General features: G+C 37.5%; 1 protein-coding gene and 1 pseudogene across 1 annotated transcript in view; both read right to left on the bottom strand.

The window, feature by feature from the left end:
* Positions 1-21249, bottom strand: part of Mdga2 (MAM domain containing glycosylphosphatidylinositol anchor 2) — a 414938-nt gene that overhangs the window by 329069 nt on the left and 64620 nt on the right. The window contains exon 3 of the mRNA XM_027416516.2: positions 20558-20732. Within this exon, the coding sequence (XP_027272317.2) occupies positions 20558-20732 (175 nt within the window). The remainder of the gene's footprint in view (positions 1-20557; positions 20733-21249) is intronic.
* Positions 2119-2513, bottom strand: LOC100752662 (annotated as a pseudogene).

The following is a 21249-nucleotide window of genomic DNA, read 5'->3' as shown; positions in this document are numbered from 1 at the left end:
AGGAATCTATTTACATTTATAAAGACATGAGAGAAAGTTCCCTGAAAGAGAAGTTCTTCAAACAAAGGGGGCCTTCCACAGACCTTGTGTAATGCTGATTACCTGATTAGAGCTTTGGTTTCAGGTGCAGAAGGGACTACAGTTTCCACCTGTTTGTTTTCTATAGCCTCCTTAATATTCATTCTTGTGACTAACAAATGAAAACATTTAGGATGTATTAATTTAATAGATCATTAGTCTCCCACCAACCACAGGCTAGGAGTGTCAGCAGATAGCTAGTGAGGCCTATAGCAGAGATTTCCCTCTTTGCTTTAATCTCACTAGTTAAGATAGCCACTGATGTATGTGAGAAGTGCCTTAATTGATCACTTTCTCTGTTTTCAATGAACTGTTAGCACTTTAGAAAGTATACTTGGGGCAAGTTTAATATGTGTTTGTGGGCAACTGTCACTCACATTTGCCTTCAGAACAAACAATCTTTTGTTCCCTTTGGTGTGAGGGTTGTGTTTTTGCATTCATGAAGAACTCCTTAGATATTTGGACGAAGAATAATTCCTTAAAGAGATTGGGAAAGGTGAAACAGTTAACTTTATTTTCAGCGTGGCTATGTTTGGTTATTTGTTGAACCATATACCAGGGCTTAGAAACAATTTCTGAATGGTATTAATTCTTAACACCATAGACACAGAGAGAAACCCACTTCAACCCTAGGGGTGGGGGAGGGGGTGAGCCTCACCTAGATGAAAATGAAGGCTTTGGGTGTGCAGAACAGTGACATCTCTCTGACATTTCAGTGTAAACCTGAGCATGACTCACCAGCCTGCTGTCCTGTGAAATGTAGGCAAACCTGCCACAAAACCCTTACCAGGCTGGCGGGCTACACCAACTCTTAGGTCCACAGCAGGCCACCAGAAGGTAGTGCTGGTGATAGTGTCCTACACAGGACTCTGAAAAGGTAAAAGGATTGGTATTGGGTAAACAGAAGCTCAAGAGTACATTTATGTTTACCAGAAAAGCTACTACCTCCCTTATCCAAACCCAACATCAACTACCTTTGGCAAGGGCATCTAGGTTCCAATTAATGTGAACAGCCTGTATCAGAAAGCCACAACTGGCTGACTGTCATAAAATCCACTTGCTTTTCTGCCCCTATCTGTTCTTTCTGCTCTCCACCCCCCAAGAAATAGCCTTGGCAGTATGGTCACCAAATAACCCTGTCTTTTTACCCAGAGAGTGGTCCAGGTTAGTGGTTTCACTGTTTCACTGCTTCCTTTCTTATAAAATCCTCAGACTTGCTGATTCCCACAGAAGGGAAGCAAAGGAATAAAACATGAACTTTTTTCTTTCCCTTTAGGTATTTATGTGTATCTATTTGAAAACCTGAAAATATATCATTTACTTTTCAAATAAGACATAAAACATAAAACATGGTCAATGTAATCTCTCACTTCTTTATTTATACTAATAATTTTGACTATGTTTCATAAGAATACCATTATGCATCATGATTCCTTACTTTGTCACTGTGATAAAGATACTTCCTGCAAGATGGAAAAATATTTAAGTTTACTTTCTTTAAAAATTATCTTTTTATTTTATTCATTGTGTGTGTGTGTGTGTGTGTGTGTGTGTGTGTGTGTGTGTGTGTGTGTGTGTATGTGTAAACCTCAGTGCTCCTATGTAGGCCAAAGGGCAACTTTGTGGAGTTGAATCTCTCCTTCCAGCTTTTCATGGGAACTGGGGATAAAAACTCATCGCCAGACTTACTTAGCAGGCAAATTTTCCCCATTAAGCCCTCTTGCCAGCCTTGTGAAATTCAATTTCTACTTCCTTCCACCTTGGAGGAACTTTATTAAGAAAGAATGTTAAAGGGAGTGAAACAACAGGAGGTTTTAAAGCAAGATGTTTACAAGGAGGTAAAACAAAGTTGTTCTAAGTGGAGGTAAAACACTTCATCTTTTCGAGAAGCTTAAGAACCCAAAATAGATTCCAGAAGTCCCTAAGTTTGACTATATCCCCTAAGCTCCCCCTGCACCAAGAGTGGATATAAATATCAATCATAGCTGAGGGTCCCCCCCCCGGCCAAACTGACTTTCTGTTGAGCCAAATTTTTTGTATTCATTTCTTGCATTTGAAGTACACTTTGATGACATCCTTGGCGTGAGATTCTTTGCCATAGTCCTTAACTACTATACAAGTTCAACCACTTTCAGTGGCTTCCGCTCTCCATCGATTTTACAGAGACCTACCCATTCCTCTAGTTTCTTATTGTCATCAACTTTAATTAGCTTGATTTGGTGCTCAGCAAAAAAGCCTTTCACCAATTTGACATATATAGGCTCATCACAATTGGATGCAAGCACACAAAGACGGGTTTGGCGCTTGTCTGAGGCTTTGATAGTTTCGCATATGCCACATGCTAGCCCATCGTGGATGATGGCAGTCTTGAGTGCCTCTTGTAGAGCAGTATTGACATCAATTACACCCCCAGCAGCAATGTGTTCCTCAGCCATGGCAGGATAGTACAGGTTAAGCCAAAGCTTGTAAACACCCAAACTTCTGCCTCCATGTAGATCAGCAGTGGCAGGGGAAAAGCACAAACTGACTTTTTAACAAAAGCTCAGACCAGCTGCAAAAAGGAAGCAGGAACCAGCTAAAGGGCCTAGAAGAAACAAAGACCAGGCAAACTGCCTAGAAGAGGCTCAGAGCAAATGAAATAGGCAAAAAGGTCACCGACCTAACCTGTTGATCTGCCTGGAGGCTGCCCAGTGTGCTCTAGGTTTCCAGCTTTTGTGAATCTGCATGCTGCCAGGGTGTGCTTTTGGTGTAGCTGTCTTTGACTTGAAAAACCATGTCCAGTCCCTCATTTCTCATTGACGTTATGTCTAAGGTAATTTTGAAAGACAGCGCTTCAGCAGGAGTGTACCTTCTTGTTTTCTGCAAGGGGCCTCTCAGACGCCATACTGAATGAGACAGGACTCCCAAATCATGCCAGATATATGTAAGTGCTTGCTGGATCACTGAAGGGAAATGTGGACAGTGCCTTTCTGCACTGAATTTTCAATTTCCATATTAATCTAGATCCATTTCCAAGAACCAAACATGAACTTGATATTCAGAAGTTTCTGAGTGACACACTTACCTATAAAGTTATATTTTGCAAAAGTCCTGGGTTACAAATGACATAAATGCATCCTTAAGGAAATAAAAAAACATAATAATCATAATGTGGTCTTAGTAGCCGAAAAGCACAAATATATTCTTAATATCAAAAGGGAGAACAAATGTGTAGATAAAATAAAACCCAACAAGAGAAGAAGAGAATAATGAAGTGATAATGAAAGCAGAAAATAGAAACAAATCTAACTTCTCTGGATATAGATCTCTCTTGTGCATGTATATACTCACTTAAATTTTGTACATGTGTATTCATGAATGCCCATATCTCTATATTATATATAATCATATTTTAAATCAAGAAATGAGAACAGAAGAAGAATACAAATGGTAAATTTTTTCTTAGCTTGAAAATCTCACCAACTGTTCCTGCATATGGTACTTGTAAGGCATAGTTAATAAAAACAAACAACATAGGTTAGGTCTGAAGACCAAGCCTGTAAGACCCAGCCTTTGGCATGGGCAGTCTGGCTACATGGGAAGACTTCTAGTCTCCTTACCTCAAAGACGGAAACAAAAATCAACTACAAAAATAATCAACTGCAATGAGAAATATTTATTGATGACCTAAATCAAATTGACTAAGGAACTGAACAAAATATTGTACTTCTGCAATGCTTCTTCATGTTGGCTGTGCTTTACTGAAATGTCTTATTTCACATACCAGATTGGCTTTTAATACCTTGTACATGCAGTTTCTCCTCTCTCTATAGTTGTTTCTTCTATCAATTTCTTTTGGAACATTTTTATTCCTCATTTGTAAACATGATTCTCACTATCAAGTCATGTGATTTCACTCCATCAATGCCAAATCCATTTTCACCAGCTCTGTGTTCTCTACTAAAGTCTTTGTATAGAACTTCCAAGCTCTTTCTGCACTTTTGACTCTGAGAAGATCCCACCTGGACCTTAGAATCCCACATGTCCAATGTCTTCACTTCCATCGAATTCTTCCTATCACCTTGCCTTGTTTTTCTTTCCAATAAGCTGACTCTACCTTTGATGCTGTTTCACAAGTTCCTTCTCCAGGTAAATGTGTTCTGTGTCTCAGGGTAATCTTCTACTCTGGAGAACTTTTTTAAGACCTTTCACACCGGCCTTGCCTACATCCTCAAAAAATACCTTTTCAGTTTCTTCTTATAAAGAAAGACCAGTGCCACAAACAGTTCTGAATGATAAGGCTGCTGCCAGCATACATATCCATTTTCTTCCTGAACAACTTAGTATTAGAGAGTAAAAGCTGCTTTTCTCTTTGGGTCCCAAATTGTTTTTCTATTCCTAACAAGTTCCCAATTCCATCAAACATTGGATCTGTCCCAGAAGATTCATCTTTTCAATTGGTTGTCTCTGTCTGGTCATCTGCATAGTTGTGAACATGGGATGAGCTATATGAAGTACTGTATGTGATATATTTGATGTAGAATTTGGCATATATTAAGCACTATGAGATATTGTCTTAGTTAATGTCCTATTGCTATGAAGAGACACCAAGATCACAGCAACTCTTATAAAGGAAAACTTTACTTGGGGCAAGCTTACAGTTTCAGAGGTTTAGTCCATGTCATCACAGTGGCATGTAGGCAGAAATGGTAACCTGAGAGTTCTACATCTGAATCTGAGGGCAGCAGGAAGAGAGACACTGGTCCTGGCTTGAGATTTGAAACCCCAAAGCTCACCCCTGAGTGATACACTTCCTCCAACAAGTCCACGTCTCCTAACCCCTGTCAAGTAGCACTACTCCCTAAGGAACAAGCATTCAAGAATCTGAGCCTATAGGGCCATTCCTATTCTAACCACCACAGACATCTTTTAGCTATTAGCAAAATATTAACTTTTTGGTATTTATGAGAGCAAGAGAAGAAAACACTATCAGTTTTTTGTTTTGTTTTTTGTTTTGTTTTTTAGCAAATACATGCTTAATGTGCATAAGAATAATTTTGTTGATTAGATAATACACATGAATAGATTAGGTATGATTACTATCCTTTATTAGGGAGCATTGCATTTTGCCTGATATCATAAAGCTAATAATACACAAATAGATTTTTTGATTAGATTATCTTCTTGACACAATTTTACTTAACCATCTCTACTCTGGAAATAATTCAACTAGTTTCCTGACATATATATGGAGATACTTTCCTGACATGCAAAAATTAATATACATTATTATTCATGTCACACTGTTGCATGAGAAATGGGGAAATCACAGGTTTTTAACTTAGAAAAATATTGAAAGGTCACAAAAGAGAAGCAATAGTTGTAAAGAGGGATGGAGACAAATTCTCAAACATACATTTAGAGGAAGATAGCAAGAAGGCTAATTTACACTCCTGTATGTTTTCAATAATTAATCAGTCCCTCCACCAATATATTCTTTTGTTTTCTACTTGAAGTGCATCAGTGAGTTGGTATGATGACATGATGACATAAGATGATCCCTGATTTGAGAGTTTATAGATTATTTATAAAAACAAAAGCTATAGGTATGATTCATTAGTAATTATGGTGAATTTGTATAAATGTATGTATGCATCTATAATGCCTTATATACAATTGTATCTAATACTACAATACTGCCTACATAATTCTGAAATTTAAAAACTTCAAAAAGGGGGTGGTTATTTTCATATCCACTGGGAAACACATGGTGTTGAGTGTGGCTCTTTAAGTCATAAACAACAACCTGAGTGACAGAAGCTCAGCTGTAGAGTGCATTTGTCTTGTTTCACATGTGCCATGACTCAGGATGAACTTCCAACTAAAGAACACAAATATTTTTCATCATGGATATTACCCTATATGACGCTGGTTTCAAAATTATTCTGTATTCTGTATAGAATTGGCAAAATTGGTAAAATTCTATATCCTGAACTGTCTTCAATTTCTCATAAAATAAAATTTTGAAAGCAATATAAGGAGGCAAGTAATCAGATCACCATTTTCTGATAAAATATAAAAATTAAAGCCTTAATTCTCAGAGAAGATGTAGACACAGATCATGGTCTCAGTAAGGAACTTGAAGTGTAGGAAAACACTGATAGCTGGCCCAGCAGCTGCAAGCCCACCCTTCTTACAGGGCTTAAGTATCAGGCTGCATACAACATATAAATCACTAAATAAGGTGTGAAGGATTTTGCTTGGGAGAGTAAGAAGTCGTGGAACAGGAAAGGAAAAAAAAATCAGGAGAGAAACCAATACTTTCTTTTTTGTTTGTTTGTTTAAATTAGAAACAAGCTTCTTTCTTGCCAATCCCAGTTGCCTCTCCCTCCCCTCCACTCCTGACTGCCTCTACTAGCCCTCCTATCCCAACCCATTTCTGCTCCCCAGGGAGGGTGAGGCCTTCCATGGGGGAATCTTCAAAGTATGTCATATCATTTGGAGCATGGCCTAGAACACCCCCCAATATGGGTCTAGGCTGAGAGAGTATCCCTCTATGTGGAGTGGGCTCCCAAAGTCCATTTGTGTACTAGGGGTACACATAGATTGCCCAGTCCTCCAAACTGGCATCTTCATTCAGGGTGTCTGGAACAGTCCTATGCTGGTTTCCCAGCTATCAGTTTGGGGTCCATGAACAAACCCTTGTTCATGTCAGCTGTTTCTGTGGGTGGGAAACCAATACTTTCATTAAGCAATATGTAGAAACATACATTCAAGGGCATTGCTGAACACAGAATTTGAGTGAGTGAGAGTCACTGGTAGGGACTGAAGAAATTTAAGATGAGAGTTCTTTTTTTTAAAAAATAATTTATTTATTCTTTTAAATTTCATTTTACATTCCAACCACAGTTCTTCCTTCCATCCCTTCTTCTATCCCCCCTTGCTTCCCCACAACCCACCATGTTCTCTATTGGAGAACATGTCTAATATGTGGGGCAAGTTTTTTCAGGAACCAGGCATTTAACATCAAGGGACTAGAATAAGACTGAAACAGGTGGGATCAGATAACACAATGCCTTTAGTTCAGCTCCTTCTAATAACTGGAAGATACTAAGAAAGTAAATTCTTTGCGTGTTTCCTTCTACATTTAGAATTTAATTCCAAGGAATGAACGTTTGAAAATGTTTAAAATTAAACAAACCCATCAATTTATTTCATTCATAGCCTGCAGGTGCCTTGATTACCTGTATGCCTCAGAGATGCCAAAAGACACTCAGATTTTCATATTCTAAGGCTGGTGACAAACTCAGGATCATCAACTTAAAAAAAAAACCAACATGATTCCAATGTCTTCAAGTGGGATGTAGATATTTCTATTCTATGTAGAGTTTAATAGATTAAAATTAGGGTAATTTTCAGAGTCTTCAGCATTATCTTCTATTATTCTAATCACTATGTTTCATGAGCTCAAACATCTTAGAAATAGTAATGAGTGTGAATTATGGTGATGTCAGAAATCATTGATATTCTTGGAAGTACTTTTCATTTATTAATTAAAATTAAAATATTCTTAACCTTAAAGTTGAAGGTAGACATAAATCCAGGGCATATGTAATTTCTATGAAGAATTTTCTTGTACTTCTTATGAAACTGCTCAACAAATTTTATTTTAAATGATTTGACTTAATGCATGGTATTAGTTAAGTACACACTGACTAGAAACTTTGGGGGTCGTTTGTAGGGAGGCACCGTAACCATGCCTCCAAAGGGCTGGCTACAGGTGTGCCCGACCATGCCTGTCAGGGCCTGGTTAAGGTGAGGTCAGGATGAGGCATGATGGGTTTCTAAGTGCCGAAAGCCTTGCTGTTCCTGCCATGCTCTGGCTTGTGTTTGGCTGGTGTTTCTCTAATAAAGGATATCTTTATCTCAAGCTCCTTTTATTTCTTAATAGTCGTTGAGGATGGACCCATCTCTTGAAGTCAGTTTTGAATATCACATTCCAGTTCTCTCATAATAATAGAAAGAAAAAAACCTCATGATTGCCCCTCCTTAGGCTTCCTGATTAAAGTAACATAACAACTTTAGCCCTTATTAAAGACATGCCACAGAAAAATACTACCCTTCCCTAGATATAGATGCTTGTAGAACTCCCATCATGCACCACTGTCGTTGTCTACATTTCTGAGTTCTCAAAAGTGCAATATTCTTTCTCCTTTGTTTTACATTTGAATACTTACCAAAGTGTGGATACCCTATTCCTGACACTCTTGGCCTTCTTACCCTTTCTCCTTTCATTCTTCAACTGTTTGCCAACCACCATCGGTGAACCTGCCAGATTTCTTGGATGCTAACTCAAATGGCATGGCTTATGTCTACCTCTCTCCATCTCCCTCTTCCAAGCAGCTACCAAAATTTACAGCTTTCCTGGCCTGTTGTTCTTCCCTCAATACCTAATAAAATGTCCTGAAGTTTCCTTCTGAGTCTGGTTTCAAAGCTTTTACTAATGCAACTACAGACTCAAAGGGAACTACGGTTTCTCTTGTTTAACAGTGGTATTGGCCAGACTGAAGAAGCAAAGGTTGCCAAGTTTGCTTGGGAACCTGACGATTTTAAATTAGATAGCACAATATCCCCTGGAGTAAGGACTTGCTGCAGGATAGCAATATATAAATATACATGCTATAATTTAATCCACATTCTCTTCTGTGTAGCTCAGATACTTTTAAATATGTGAAAAGCATATACATTTGAAAAATGTAAACTATTTTACAGTTGCAAGTTTGTTTACATGTAATATTCTTTCTGTGTTTTATTTTTGTAGTAAAGTGTGCATGCAACTCAGAGCTGACAACAGCAGATTTGGCCCTGAGGGCAGAACTACATTCAGAGCACTCATGAACTGACTAGAGAGCAGAATGCTGGATGCCAATCTGGAATCTCTGCCTGACTCGGCAGGAGCATCTGCTAGCCATTTAACCTTTGGCTAAAGAATCCCACACAGCCTGTAAACTGTGATTTTAAGAGCTTGTTCATCAGTTCATCAGTTTAATCAATAGATTTAGCTGTTTATAATTACCAATAACTTTTTTATAATTAAGTCAGAACTTGGAAAACCTTTATGGAAAAGGTGGGCAAAGAACAACAACAAAACAAACATATATATATATATATATATATATATATATATATATATATATGGGAAGCATTACAAATTTTCACTTCATAGAGTTTATCAGTATTCAATAGATTTTTATCCAACTAATCATAATATCACATAATAAACTTACTCATTTTATATTCTTTAATATACTTAATAGGAGTTAGTGTCCATCTTTTATATAATTTGGGGCTTAGTACTTTCAATATGCAACTTTTTTACAGTTACTAAACCAAACTTTAGCTAAGTTCTTAATATGTGGATTTTTCAAATCTTCATTATAAATTTTCTATAGGGCAAAGGGCTTGCAATTTGGCTTTCTCACTCTGCAAATCTTCTAGTAGAGTATTTAAATCCAGCAAGGCCTCAATAACATTGGCAATAGACAGATTCTAATTGGATGTGGCTTCCAGTGCCTCAGGTCAATGTAGATCATAGAATCTCTGGGATTTTCAGAATCAGGGTGAGTGAACACAAAGCCTGAAGGCAGCAAAGTCAGGAGCAGAGCACCAAAGAGAAAGTTTGGTTACCATTCTGACAATGCATCTGTGGGATCCTAGAAACAGTCAAATTGGTGTTCTGTTAATACCTCTTCAGAGCCTTTTGATTTATAATGAAAATATAATCAGCTTCATTAAGAGAAGGCTCATCTGATCCAAAAATAACTCTACCTTCATGTCTTTTGTTTATTTACTTATTTTTGGTTTTTTGAGACAGGGTTTCTCTGTGGCTTTGGAGGCTCTCCTGGAACTAGATCTTGTAGACCAGGCTGGGCTCAAACTCACAGAGATCCTCCTGCCTCTGCCTCCAGGAGTGCTGGAATTAAAGGCATGGGCCACCACAACATGGCCCTTCATGTCTGTTGTATAAGAAGCAAAAGAAAGGCTTGACATTAAGATGAGAGATAGCTTCCTTCAGAGAGCAAGGTCAAGTCCAGGATGGATCAGGAGCTGGCCATATAGAATACATAATCCCTCCTATAAAGGAGGGTGACTCTCAGGTTTGGTTGATGGGGATGCACAGGGTGTAGACTCCCTATTTGTTCAGTGACATGCTCAAATGACCACTTTCAATAAAGATGACCTTAGTCTCCATTGAACTTTGCATAAGAGCCAACAAACATCACCTGGAAACTTTGGGGTTAGTCCTTCCTTAAATCCTTCCTATTGCTGGGGGTTCTCATTTTCCTCCAATAAATCTACACTCTCTTACTGTTTATGGATGTGAAACTATGAACTCACAGGCCACTGACTTGGGGTGGTTTGATGACTGTTGATACTCTGGGACTATCATGGCAAAATTAGCTGTTCAAGAAGAGACCATGGCACTTAAGCAATCCATGTTAAAATCATAACTTATCTGTTTATTTACCTTTTTCTAAAGGTTTTATTAAGACTTCTGGTGCTGTCTAGGAATTATGTTAGTGCAGACATTACCAGTAAATAATACTGCCAAGAAACACTTTTCTTTTACAAGTGACACCCAAATTTGCAAACTCCAGTCTTGAATTTTATTAATAGTGTAATTAGCATGAGAACCACCCATTTCAAAAGACACTATCAAATACTCTTCAGATTCTGTAAGCCTAGGGTTATTATTTGGGGAAGGTAGGTAGCAGACCAGATGTTTGGTGGGTATAAGTGGTCCTCCTGACACTGGATAGCTTTTAGAATTCACAACAGCTTTTTGAGCTCTTTTTATAAACTTCTGTCCAAAAGCCATGCTTATGAGTTTCATAAAATTCAAAGTAACAGCAATTCATTATCATCATTTTTAATCACACAGTTTGTAATTCTAACACAGGTAGATTTTGTCTGTGGAATAAATCGGTAGCATGTCAACAACTCTTCTCCAATTAATTTCTTGGGTGTAAATTAATAAATAATAAACCTCATGGACCATACTGAAAAAAAATGTCCTGGTCTAAATGTAATGAAATACAACAATTTATGTAAGTCAAGTGAGATTGAAGTAGATATTTCTGAAATAAGAATACTTGCAAATATTTAATGAATATTGAAAAAGATTTGTCTCACTTGGGAATAGTGTCTGAACACATGAAAACTTATTAAGCTAATGCCTCCGAATCCAATTTCTTTTTGAATTAAGAATAAATTTTAATCAAACCCTAACCTTTCAAGTTGTATGACCTCTATTACCATGTGAGCAACACAGTCATGGCTGGAAATAAGTAAAAGTATTAGGCAGTCATATTCTTAGAAAATTGTGTAAATATCCTCAAGATTCTTCAAGTAACAAACATATTTGAGGATGAGATCATGAGAACCCAGAACCTCATGTGCTGTGGACACTGTCCTTTCTTTCTTCATGTGGAACTTGGAGGCATAATCCATTAAATTGCCTTTTATACAGGAAGCAATGTTAGTTTGGAGAACACTACTCATCAGTAAGCCCGAAGTTATAACACTACCATTTTTTATTCTACATTGTCCAGTAGATTGTCATTCATTAGATCTAAGGCATCATCAGTAATATTTCAAAATGATTTGATAATCCAGCTTTCGAATTAATCTCTCATCCCTTCTAAACTTAATCAGTATTCCCCTGAAAGCTATTCTGTAATTCCTTATTTTGTGTCTTTAATAAAAAAATTCATCCATTGAATAATGGGTTCAGCTTTCTCTTTTTCTTATTTAAGCCTTTTTACTTAGTTTAATGTTTGTTAGGTCAGGAGCTGTGAGAGTTCTGATATTTTATCTACCTGTTGGCTAACATATCATACTTTCATAGATGCTTGAGGACAAGGGTCTTCCAGGCCATAGAGCAAAAATATTTTTAATGAGGTCTCAGATGTAAATACCAGCTTCATATTTTCAAGGACTACCTTTCTCCTCAACTTTTATGAGGGCAAGATGGGGTTCCCAAGTGTATTCTTTGCACACAGTATTTTCATAACATAACACAGCCAAGGAACACTAAGCTTTGAAAAATGCTCATTTTACAAAAGCCCAGAAAGAAACCAGGCTTCTCCTTTCCTTCTGGTACATATTATCTTCATGATCATGGTCAGGAAACAAGACTTCCCTCTCCTCATAGGGATATCTATGTCCTGTTTTCCATGGCTGTTTGTTCCATTAATACTGCTGAAAAGGGAGTTTAGGACACAAACAGAACTAAAGCACATAGACATGCCTGGAAGCCACTTCTTCTTTCATGCAAAGAGGCCTTACTAATCTTTTACTCCTGGCAATCTATTTTCTGTGACAAAGGCATACTATCACTATTTAATGTTGTCTGAATTGATTTCATTATACATTTTACTTAGCTGTTCTAATCCACTTAAATAAATTCATATAATGTTTGTCTTCTTAAATAGGTGAAATTCACTGAAGGTACAACATAATTAATAAGTACATTTTTAGCCTTACTCTGAGTTGCATGATATTTTAAATTATTATTTTAAATATTTGCAAAATTTTCTCCATAATCAGCATAGTAGTGTAGATGACCATGAAAGAGTTTATTTTTGAAATTTAGGAAAATTATTATCAGAATATTGTACCAATATTGCCTAAAGTGTTGTCTCTGTTTTACTTATGTCATATCTATGGGTCAATATTTCTATTTTCAATAATCAAAAACAACAATTCTTACCACTTAATAAAAGTATAAGAAGAAAATTAGTTTTTACAATCTACAGAAGGTTTCCTGATGAAGATTTGGGATAAGTTAGCTTGGAATTGTGGGATGAGTACCCATGGATCTCCAAGGTTAAATACCTGTGCATTTGTTTAGTAAATTAAAACTACATGACACAATTTAAATTCTAAATAGTTGTACATGAATCATCTGCCTAGGTTGGTTTTGTCATTGTTGTTTGATTCTCATATAACACATTCCCTCCAATCCTTACTCCTACACAACTCCACTCTTTGCCAGATCCACTCCTCCTCTTTTTCCCTTCAGAAAAATGTAGGCCTCCCAGGGATATCAAACAGCTTAAAAGTTACCATAAGACTAGACCCTCCTATTAGGGCTGGGGGAGGCAACCTAGTAGGAGGAAAAGACTGCCAAGAGCAGCAAGAGATTTAGAAACACCCTACTCCCACAGTTAGTAGTCCCACAGAAACACCAAGCTAACAGGAAATAATTAGTTATGTTTAGCAGTTTGTACTGTGGCCTCCTGGACTTTCTGTATGAACTAGGCTGGGATGAAAGTCATATACCACCACTCCAGGACTGCCTGAGTGTTTTTAATGCTCAGCAGTGTCCTTTACTAAGGCATCCTATTTACATTTAATTTTGTTGTACTGTTTTTCACTGTTTTTATAGTTTTATTTTTTTTCTTTCACAATGGGTTACTTATTTCCTTTCATGGAAAACAATTTTTTTCACTTTCATATTTTAATCCTCTCATATCCCCCACATATTTACATTCCACTTTTTGTTAGATCAGGTTCTGATGTTATTGTATTTATGCAAACATTCTTCACTGTTGAACCTTGCAGCATATTTTGATTGCATCTCTTTCCCTACAGCTTGTTTGTGCCTTCTGTTAACATCACTTACATTTCCTGTAGTCTATTGTGTATGTACTATGATTGCCACATTTTGAGCTTATAGGGAGAGATGTAGAATCTTTTACAAATGTAGGTTAAGATCCTTGTTACGATTTCAATATAAGGCCTGCCCACAAATGCTTGTTATTGAAGGTGTGGTGGCCACCTAGCAGTATCATCTGTAAACATTAGGAGGAAGTTTGTATTGGAGTATGTAGGATACTCTAATGAGTCCTTGTGGGTATCTTGTTGCAGTGACCACATTAAGGATAACCTCGGAGGGACCAAAATATGTCCATGTTGCATTAAGGAGTATAAACATAGCACTTCCTCTTGTGGATTAATTTGGCTAAGAGAAAGTTCAAATTTGAATTCTCTACTCTTCTACCTGTGTCTTCAGCCTCTGTGTAGCTTGTCTGTTATACATGTCTGTTGGAAGCCTGACAGTCTCCTGTCTGACTCTATTGTATCTATCCAGGCTGTTTTTAACAAAGGGGTATGCTTTGTATACTTGGCAACACAGAAAATACAGCATAGGGACAAGGCGAGGGATTTTTTCTAAATAATTTTAACAGAGTTTTACAAGGGGAGAATTCACCTTACTAACCTGTACTGACTAAAGGAGTAAACAACACTGAAGACAGACATTATTAGCTATATCCATTTTGCTCACATTTATGTTGGGTATTTATTGCACAAGGCTGCTTTCAACCTTTTGGCTACTTTCAGCAAATGATTATCGCAACACACACACAGACACACAGACACACAGATACACAGACACACACACACACACACACACACACACACACACACACACACACACACACACACACACACACAGACACACACACACACACACACACACACACACACACGTATTATTCAGGGTCAGGGGGATGACAGTACGTAATTTAAGATTAAAGCTATACACTAAATTAGGTTGTAAAAGTTGTATTATGTCATAGTTACTTTTCTATTGCTGTGAAGAGACACCATGAAAAGGCAACTTAAAAAAGAAAACATTTAATTAGTGGGTTGCTGAGAGTGTAAATGAGTATCTCCCTGATTATCAGGGCAGGGGGGAAGCCAGCAAGCAGGAAGGCATGTCACTGGGGTGATAGTTGAGAGTTCACATCTCTCACAATTTGAAGACAGAGAGTAAGACACTAAGCCTTGTATAAACATTTGAAACCTCAAAGCCACCCCCAGTGAAGCACCTCCTCCAAAGCCACACCCAGTAATCCTTCCTACAACAGTTCCACCAACTATGGATACAGCATTGAAACATATGAGCCTATGGAGGGCATTCTCATTTAAACCTGCACATACAGAAAATTAAAGGTATTGCACACCTTTTTTAAAGGCTGGCTGAACTTAAAGGCTTTTGACACAGTAGGTAGCATGCCAAGTTTTGAGGGCTATTAAGGCATGTCATTAACTCTGCTGTGATGTCCCATTAAAGTTCCATCTCTCTGTGTGTAAGAAATATTTCTATCAAACCACATTTCTACACTGAATTTTTGCTTGTTTGTTGCCATGTTCTGAATGTTCTGCCTAGCCTAAAGAGGCCTACCAACCATGGGCATTTTGTCACAATGTGGAGAGAAAACACAATATTGCTATTTTAGTCATGTTTTTATTAACAATGATGGATTGTTATAAATTATTGAAATTCATGTACTAAATGAAAACATATGATATACAAACCTAAGTATTCTGGCTTTCATTGAAATTTATGTTCAGAAAACATATTTTTCAAATAGGTTAGTTATCTGTACTATGATATATTTTTATCACTTAAAACTTTTAAAATTTACTATGAAAGGGAATTTTTTCAAATCCATATAAATAGGTATAATTATAGAAAAAATACCAGGTCTTACACTATGAATTTATCATAGGAGCTGAAGGTATTACCTGGGAAATTCCTTCCAATGAGATGTTACGTTTGTTAAGGCAATCCAAAGTTTAGTGTTATTTTCTCAAATTTAGAAGGCTATCTCATGAACTCTATATCAGAAAGGTACAGAAAAATAATATAACTTAAACACAGCACATAGCTCAGTAATATTTCACTCTGATAGTAGAGAACAAGATGTTTGTGAAACTCAAATTATGTCTAAAAGAAAACCCCAAAGAAATTCAAAGGGAAGAAGGCAACATGGCTCCATGAGGTTGATTGGCATTTCAATAAAAGAGAGGAGCTGGACAACAGAGTGGGTAGCAGTGGCATCCAAGGAAGCTGGGTAGCATCAAATACTTAAGCACAAACTACTCTGAATAGTGATGTAAAAAGGAGTAACACAAGATGGTATTTAAAGTTGTAGCCACAGAAAAAAATCTTTTAAAATTCCATGTATTATTTCCTGCTTTGCATATGAATTTTTAAGCCCCAAAGGCACATATTTTACTGCCACCAAGCCCATTGTGATAGCCATGTAGTCAGAAACTCTCATTCGAAAGTAGTTAACTGCTGTGTTCAGAAGATAAGACTTGGTTTGGAAAAATAATATATATATATATATATATATATATATATATATATATATATATCATATGATGGATAAAACCCATAGCAGGACTGATAGCTGTACTGTATTAAAAAACAACTATGAGCAAAATGTTTGCCCATGCAAAATAAATAAACAGTACATTAAAGGTGAAAAATTTTCTCCTTATGGAGTTTCCAGCCATATTTTGTTATATATATATATATATATATATATATATATATATATATCCTACAGGCATGACCCAAACACAACAGGATAAACTCCCCCCAAAATCTATTCACTTTTAGAACATTTTAGTATTTTGAATTACATTCAAGATACTAGAGATTTGTATTTAAACATCATGACCTAACATACAAGGAAATAGTAATATATTTAATTAACTAGTGTATGGTAACTAAATAACAGATTATTTAATTCATTTAAATCAAATTCAGTTTATCTGCAAATATGTTCAAACTGTATAGAACTTAAGTGGAGAGTTGGTGCTTGACTATGGCTGAGAAGTACACAGGTAAGGTTAAACTGGATACATGGGAGATAAATGTGGCACATAGGTTGGGCCTGACAGTATCATGTCAGTGGAAGTCTTGGGGCTAAAAATCCTGGACAAAATGGAACACAGGCTTCTGTCATACACAAGAGTGCAACAAGCACTTTCCTGTGGAAGATGAATCACAAATGCTGCTGTCACTACTTCCTTCTTATTGTCTCCATAAATAAATGAGCCCAGCATAGACTCCATGAATAGACCATTGATAATTTCTAGCCTCTCCCTAACTATGTAACACCTGCACTATGTTGAAAGAACAGGAAAGGGGAATAAAAAGAAAACAGACTGGGAAACAGGAACCCCTCACTTGTTATTATGTCTGAATTACTTTAAGGAAAGAAAAATGCATTCTAATATTAGAGACTTAAAAATAAATGCCATTTCATGTGAAAACAACAAGAGTGCCAGATGAACCTGTGTAAAAGACTCAACTAAATGCCGGCACTTAATTTCTTTGCTGGGAAAGAAGAAAAGAGAACAGAAGTTTCTAAACACAATTGTAAAGAAGAAAAAGGAGGAGAACATGACATAATGAAACAAATCAGGCAACATTGTCCAGAAGGCACTGTGTTTTCAGGGTCACTAATGGTCACTTACAACAGTCTGCTTTAGAGAAAGATGTGTGGGCCTTCACAAGGCAATTCAGATAACGCCACTTGCATATAAAATGTGCATTAAAAGCATCTTCAACAAATGGTGCTGGCATAACTGGATTCGGACATGTAGAAGATTGCAGATCTATTTCTATTGCCGTGAACAAAACTTAAGTCCAAATGGATCAAAGACCTCAATATAAATCCAGCCACACTGAACCTCTTAGAAGAGAAAGTGGGAGGTACCCTTGAACTAATTGGTACAGGAGACCACTTCCTGAATGTAACACCAGTAGCAAGACACTGAGATCGACAATTAATAAATGGGACCTCCTAAAACTGAGAAGCTTCTATTAGGCAAAGGACACAGTCAACAAGACAAAACAGCAGCCCACCTAATCTTTACCAACCCTGCAACTGATGGAGGGCTTATTTCCAAAATATACAATGAGCTCAAGAAGCTGGCCACCAAAACACCAAGCAATACAATTAAAAATGGGCAGCAGAATTAAATAGAGAATTCTCAATAGAGGAATCTAAAATGGCTAAAAGACACTTAAGAAAATGCTCAGCATCCTTAGCCATCAGGGAAATACAACTCAAAATGACTCTGAGATACCATCTTACCCCGGCCAGAATGTTTAAAATAAAAAATATTAATGACAGTTTATGCTGGAGAAGATGTGGAGAAAGAGAAATTCTCCTCCATTGCTGATGGGAGTACAAACTTGTACAACTACTTTGGAAATTAGTTTAAAGGTTTCTCAGGAAAATGAGAATCAGTCTACCTCTCAAGATCCTGCAATTCCTCTCTTGGACATATACCCAAAGAATGCACATTAATACAACAAGGACATAATGTTCAACTATGTTCGTAGCAGCATTGCTTTTAATACCAGAAACTAGAAGCAACCTAGATACCCCTCAACTGAAGAATGGATGGAGAAAATGTGGTACATTTACAAAATGGAGTATTACTCATCAGAAAAAAATCAATGAAATGTTGAAATTTGAAAGCAAATGAATGGAACTGGAAGAAAACATTCTGAGTGAGTTAACCCAGTCACAGAAAAACAAGCATGGTATGTACTCATTCATATATGGATATTAGACATAGAGCAAAGGATTACAATCCTACAATCCACACCACCAGAGAAACTAGGAAAGAAGGAGGACACCAAGAGAAGAAGGCATGGTCCCCCAAAGAAGGGGAGGAGGACAAGAACCTTTGAGCAAATTGGGTGCATGGAGGGTGGGGGAGAGGAGGGTGATGGGAAGGGGAGAGGGGGAGAAGAGGAAGGGGGAGGAGAACAGGAAAGAACAGGAGGACTGAGACAGGGGAGGAATACAGGAGGACAATAAAGGAGATGCCGTGAGAGAGGGATCCAGTGTAGGTTTGGAGAGAGTCTGGCACAGGGGAAAAGTTAGGGGATCCATAGGTATGATCCCAACTAAGAACCCAGGCAGTGGTGGAGAGGCTGCCTTTGATGTCCTTCCACTATAATGAGACTGATGACTACCTTGGTTACCATTCCTAGAGCTTTCATCCAGTAGCTAAACACTGAGCCATACTCCTAGAATCCAGTTGCAGATAGGGAGGATGGATGAGCAAAGGAGCCAAAGACAGTGCTGGAGAAACCTGCAGAAACACTTGGCCTGACCTAGTGAAAGAATGGAGACCCTAGTCATAAAGCTGGGGACCAGCATTGGATCAAACCAAGTCCTCTGAATGTGGGTGCCAGTTAGGAGGCAAGGGCAATCTACGGGACCTCTAACAATGGAGCCAATGTTTATTTCTAGAGCACAAATGGAATTTACGGGCCCATTCCCTATGGAGGGGTACTATTACAACCTAGATACAAGAAAGAGGACCTAGGCCCTCCCCCAAATGACATGAGGCTGTCCCACATGGACAGCCTCAAACTACCCCTGGGGAGTAGGGGGGATTGGGGGGCCAGTGGGGACATAGGAGGATGGGAGGGTGAGGGAAAGGGGCATTGATATGTCAATAAGCGTGCTTCTCTATAATAACAAAATTAAAAATTAAAAAAATGCGAATGGTTGACTTTGTACACAGGTAAAATGATTAAACAAGTCACAATACATTATGGAAAGATCTTTTCTTCATAAAGTGCATTAATATATTGATATGTGCAAGACTATGGTGGTGCATGCCTGTAATGATGGCACTTGGGAGGCAAGGTTAGGTGGATCTGAGTTCAAAGCCAGTCTGACTTACAGAGCAAGTTCCGGGCAGCCAGAGATACACACAAAGAAGCCCTGAATAAAGAAGTATGCACTTACATATTGTCTGAGCGTTTCTAATACTGTGAAGAGAAACTCTAATAAAGCTAAATATTTAATTGGGGTAGATCAGAAGTCAGAGGTTCTGTCCATTATCATCATGGTGGTACATGGCAGCATACAGGCAGACAAGGTGCTGGAGATGTAACTGAGAGTTCTATATCTTGAACAGGCAACAGGAAGTGAATTTAGATACTGGGCTTGGCTTGAGCATATACAAGATCTTACAGCCCACCTCCACAGTGACACACTTCCTCCAACAAAGCCACACCTACTCCATCAAAGCCACACTTCCTAATAGTACCATTCCCAATGAGCTTATGGGAACCAACTCCAAAGTACCACACATATAAACATGAAAAGTATATGTGTATTTGTGTACACACTAAAAGCAAAGAGGCTATTGGCCTTACCAATAATATTTACCATCTTATTATGTGATATTATACATTATGTATGAATATGTATGATGCCACAAATGATAAAAGTTTGGAGTGAAATTTTCCTTCTTAGAAATGTCTCAGACGTCTCAGAGCGAGTTAGGTAACAGAAAAGTTAGCAAATGCTTCTGTCATGCAAGCTTCAGGGCCTGATTTCGGTCTTCAAACTCCACAAGGAAATGTCAGGTATGATGGCACACATTTGTAGTCTGAAACTGATGAAGGACACTGGAAGTTGCCCACTGACCTCTAAAAAGGCAACCATGTGCAGAAGCACAGATTACAAAAACAAAAGATATTCTTTAAAGGATGACCACTATCATATACAATTTTTGTTCACAACTGAAGAAACTGTTTTTGTTAATTTTCAGAAAACTATAGTTAAGCATAGAAGTGAATTGGTTGAAGTTTACTTACAGTACACATCCACTCGGATCGACTTTATTGCTGGGGACCCCAAGCCGTTCTCTGCTTTACAGTAATATCGGCCACCTTGGTGTCTTTGAATGTTTGTGATCCTCAAAGTCTCATTGAAGACACTTGAGTCTTGGAATCTGTCAGAGGCACTTCCTGCTGTTTTGGTCCACCTGATCTGAGCAAGCATCATCAAAGATTGTTACTTTAGTTTGGTTTTCCACAGACAATCAAACAGCAGTTATACATCTGAAGATCTGCCTTTCAGACACACTGGTGCAGTCTTTCTATGGCATTAGTGAGAAATTAAAATACATGTAGCCAACTGAGTTATAAAATTGCAAGTGCTAATGTCATCATTTTAGAGTACAAACCACTCAGAATCAACTGCATGGAATTTATCAAGAGTCTAATCAGGTTGAAAGCAGCACACAGCAGAAACATGACTCAGTTTCTGTGTCTACTGAGCATTTCAAATTTTCTTACACATCTCTGAAATTTGTAAGACACTTTCTGTTATTTGGACCAAATAGGCTCTCATTTCTTTTGGGACATGCTTCATTATTTTATTTAAAAAATTTCTCTTTGCTTTAGATAATGTAGGCATATTACCATAATGACTAATTGAGATTATGTATAATTTTATACACCTGGTAGTTAAAAGAGATTTTTGTTTTATTTAATGACTTATTTAA

The sequence above is a fragment of the Cricetulus griseus genome, chromosome 5, assembly GCF_003668045.3.
Source record: "Cricetulus griseus strain 17A/GY chromosome 5, alternate assembly CriGri-PICRH-1.0, whole genome shotgun sequence".
Classification (NCBI taxonomy): Eukaryota; Metazoa; Chordata; class Mammalia; order Rodentia; family Cricetidae; genus Cricetulus; species Cricetulus griseus.
The sequence above is the reverse complement of the archived record's forward strand: the minus strand, read 5'-3'. Positions and strand labels throughout refer to the sequence as shown.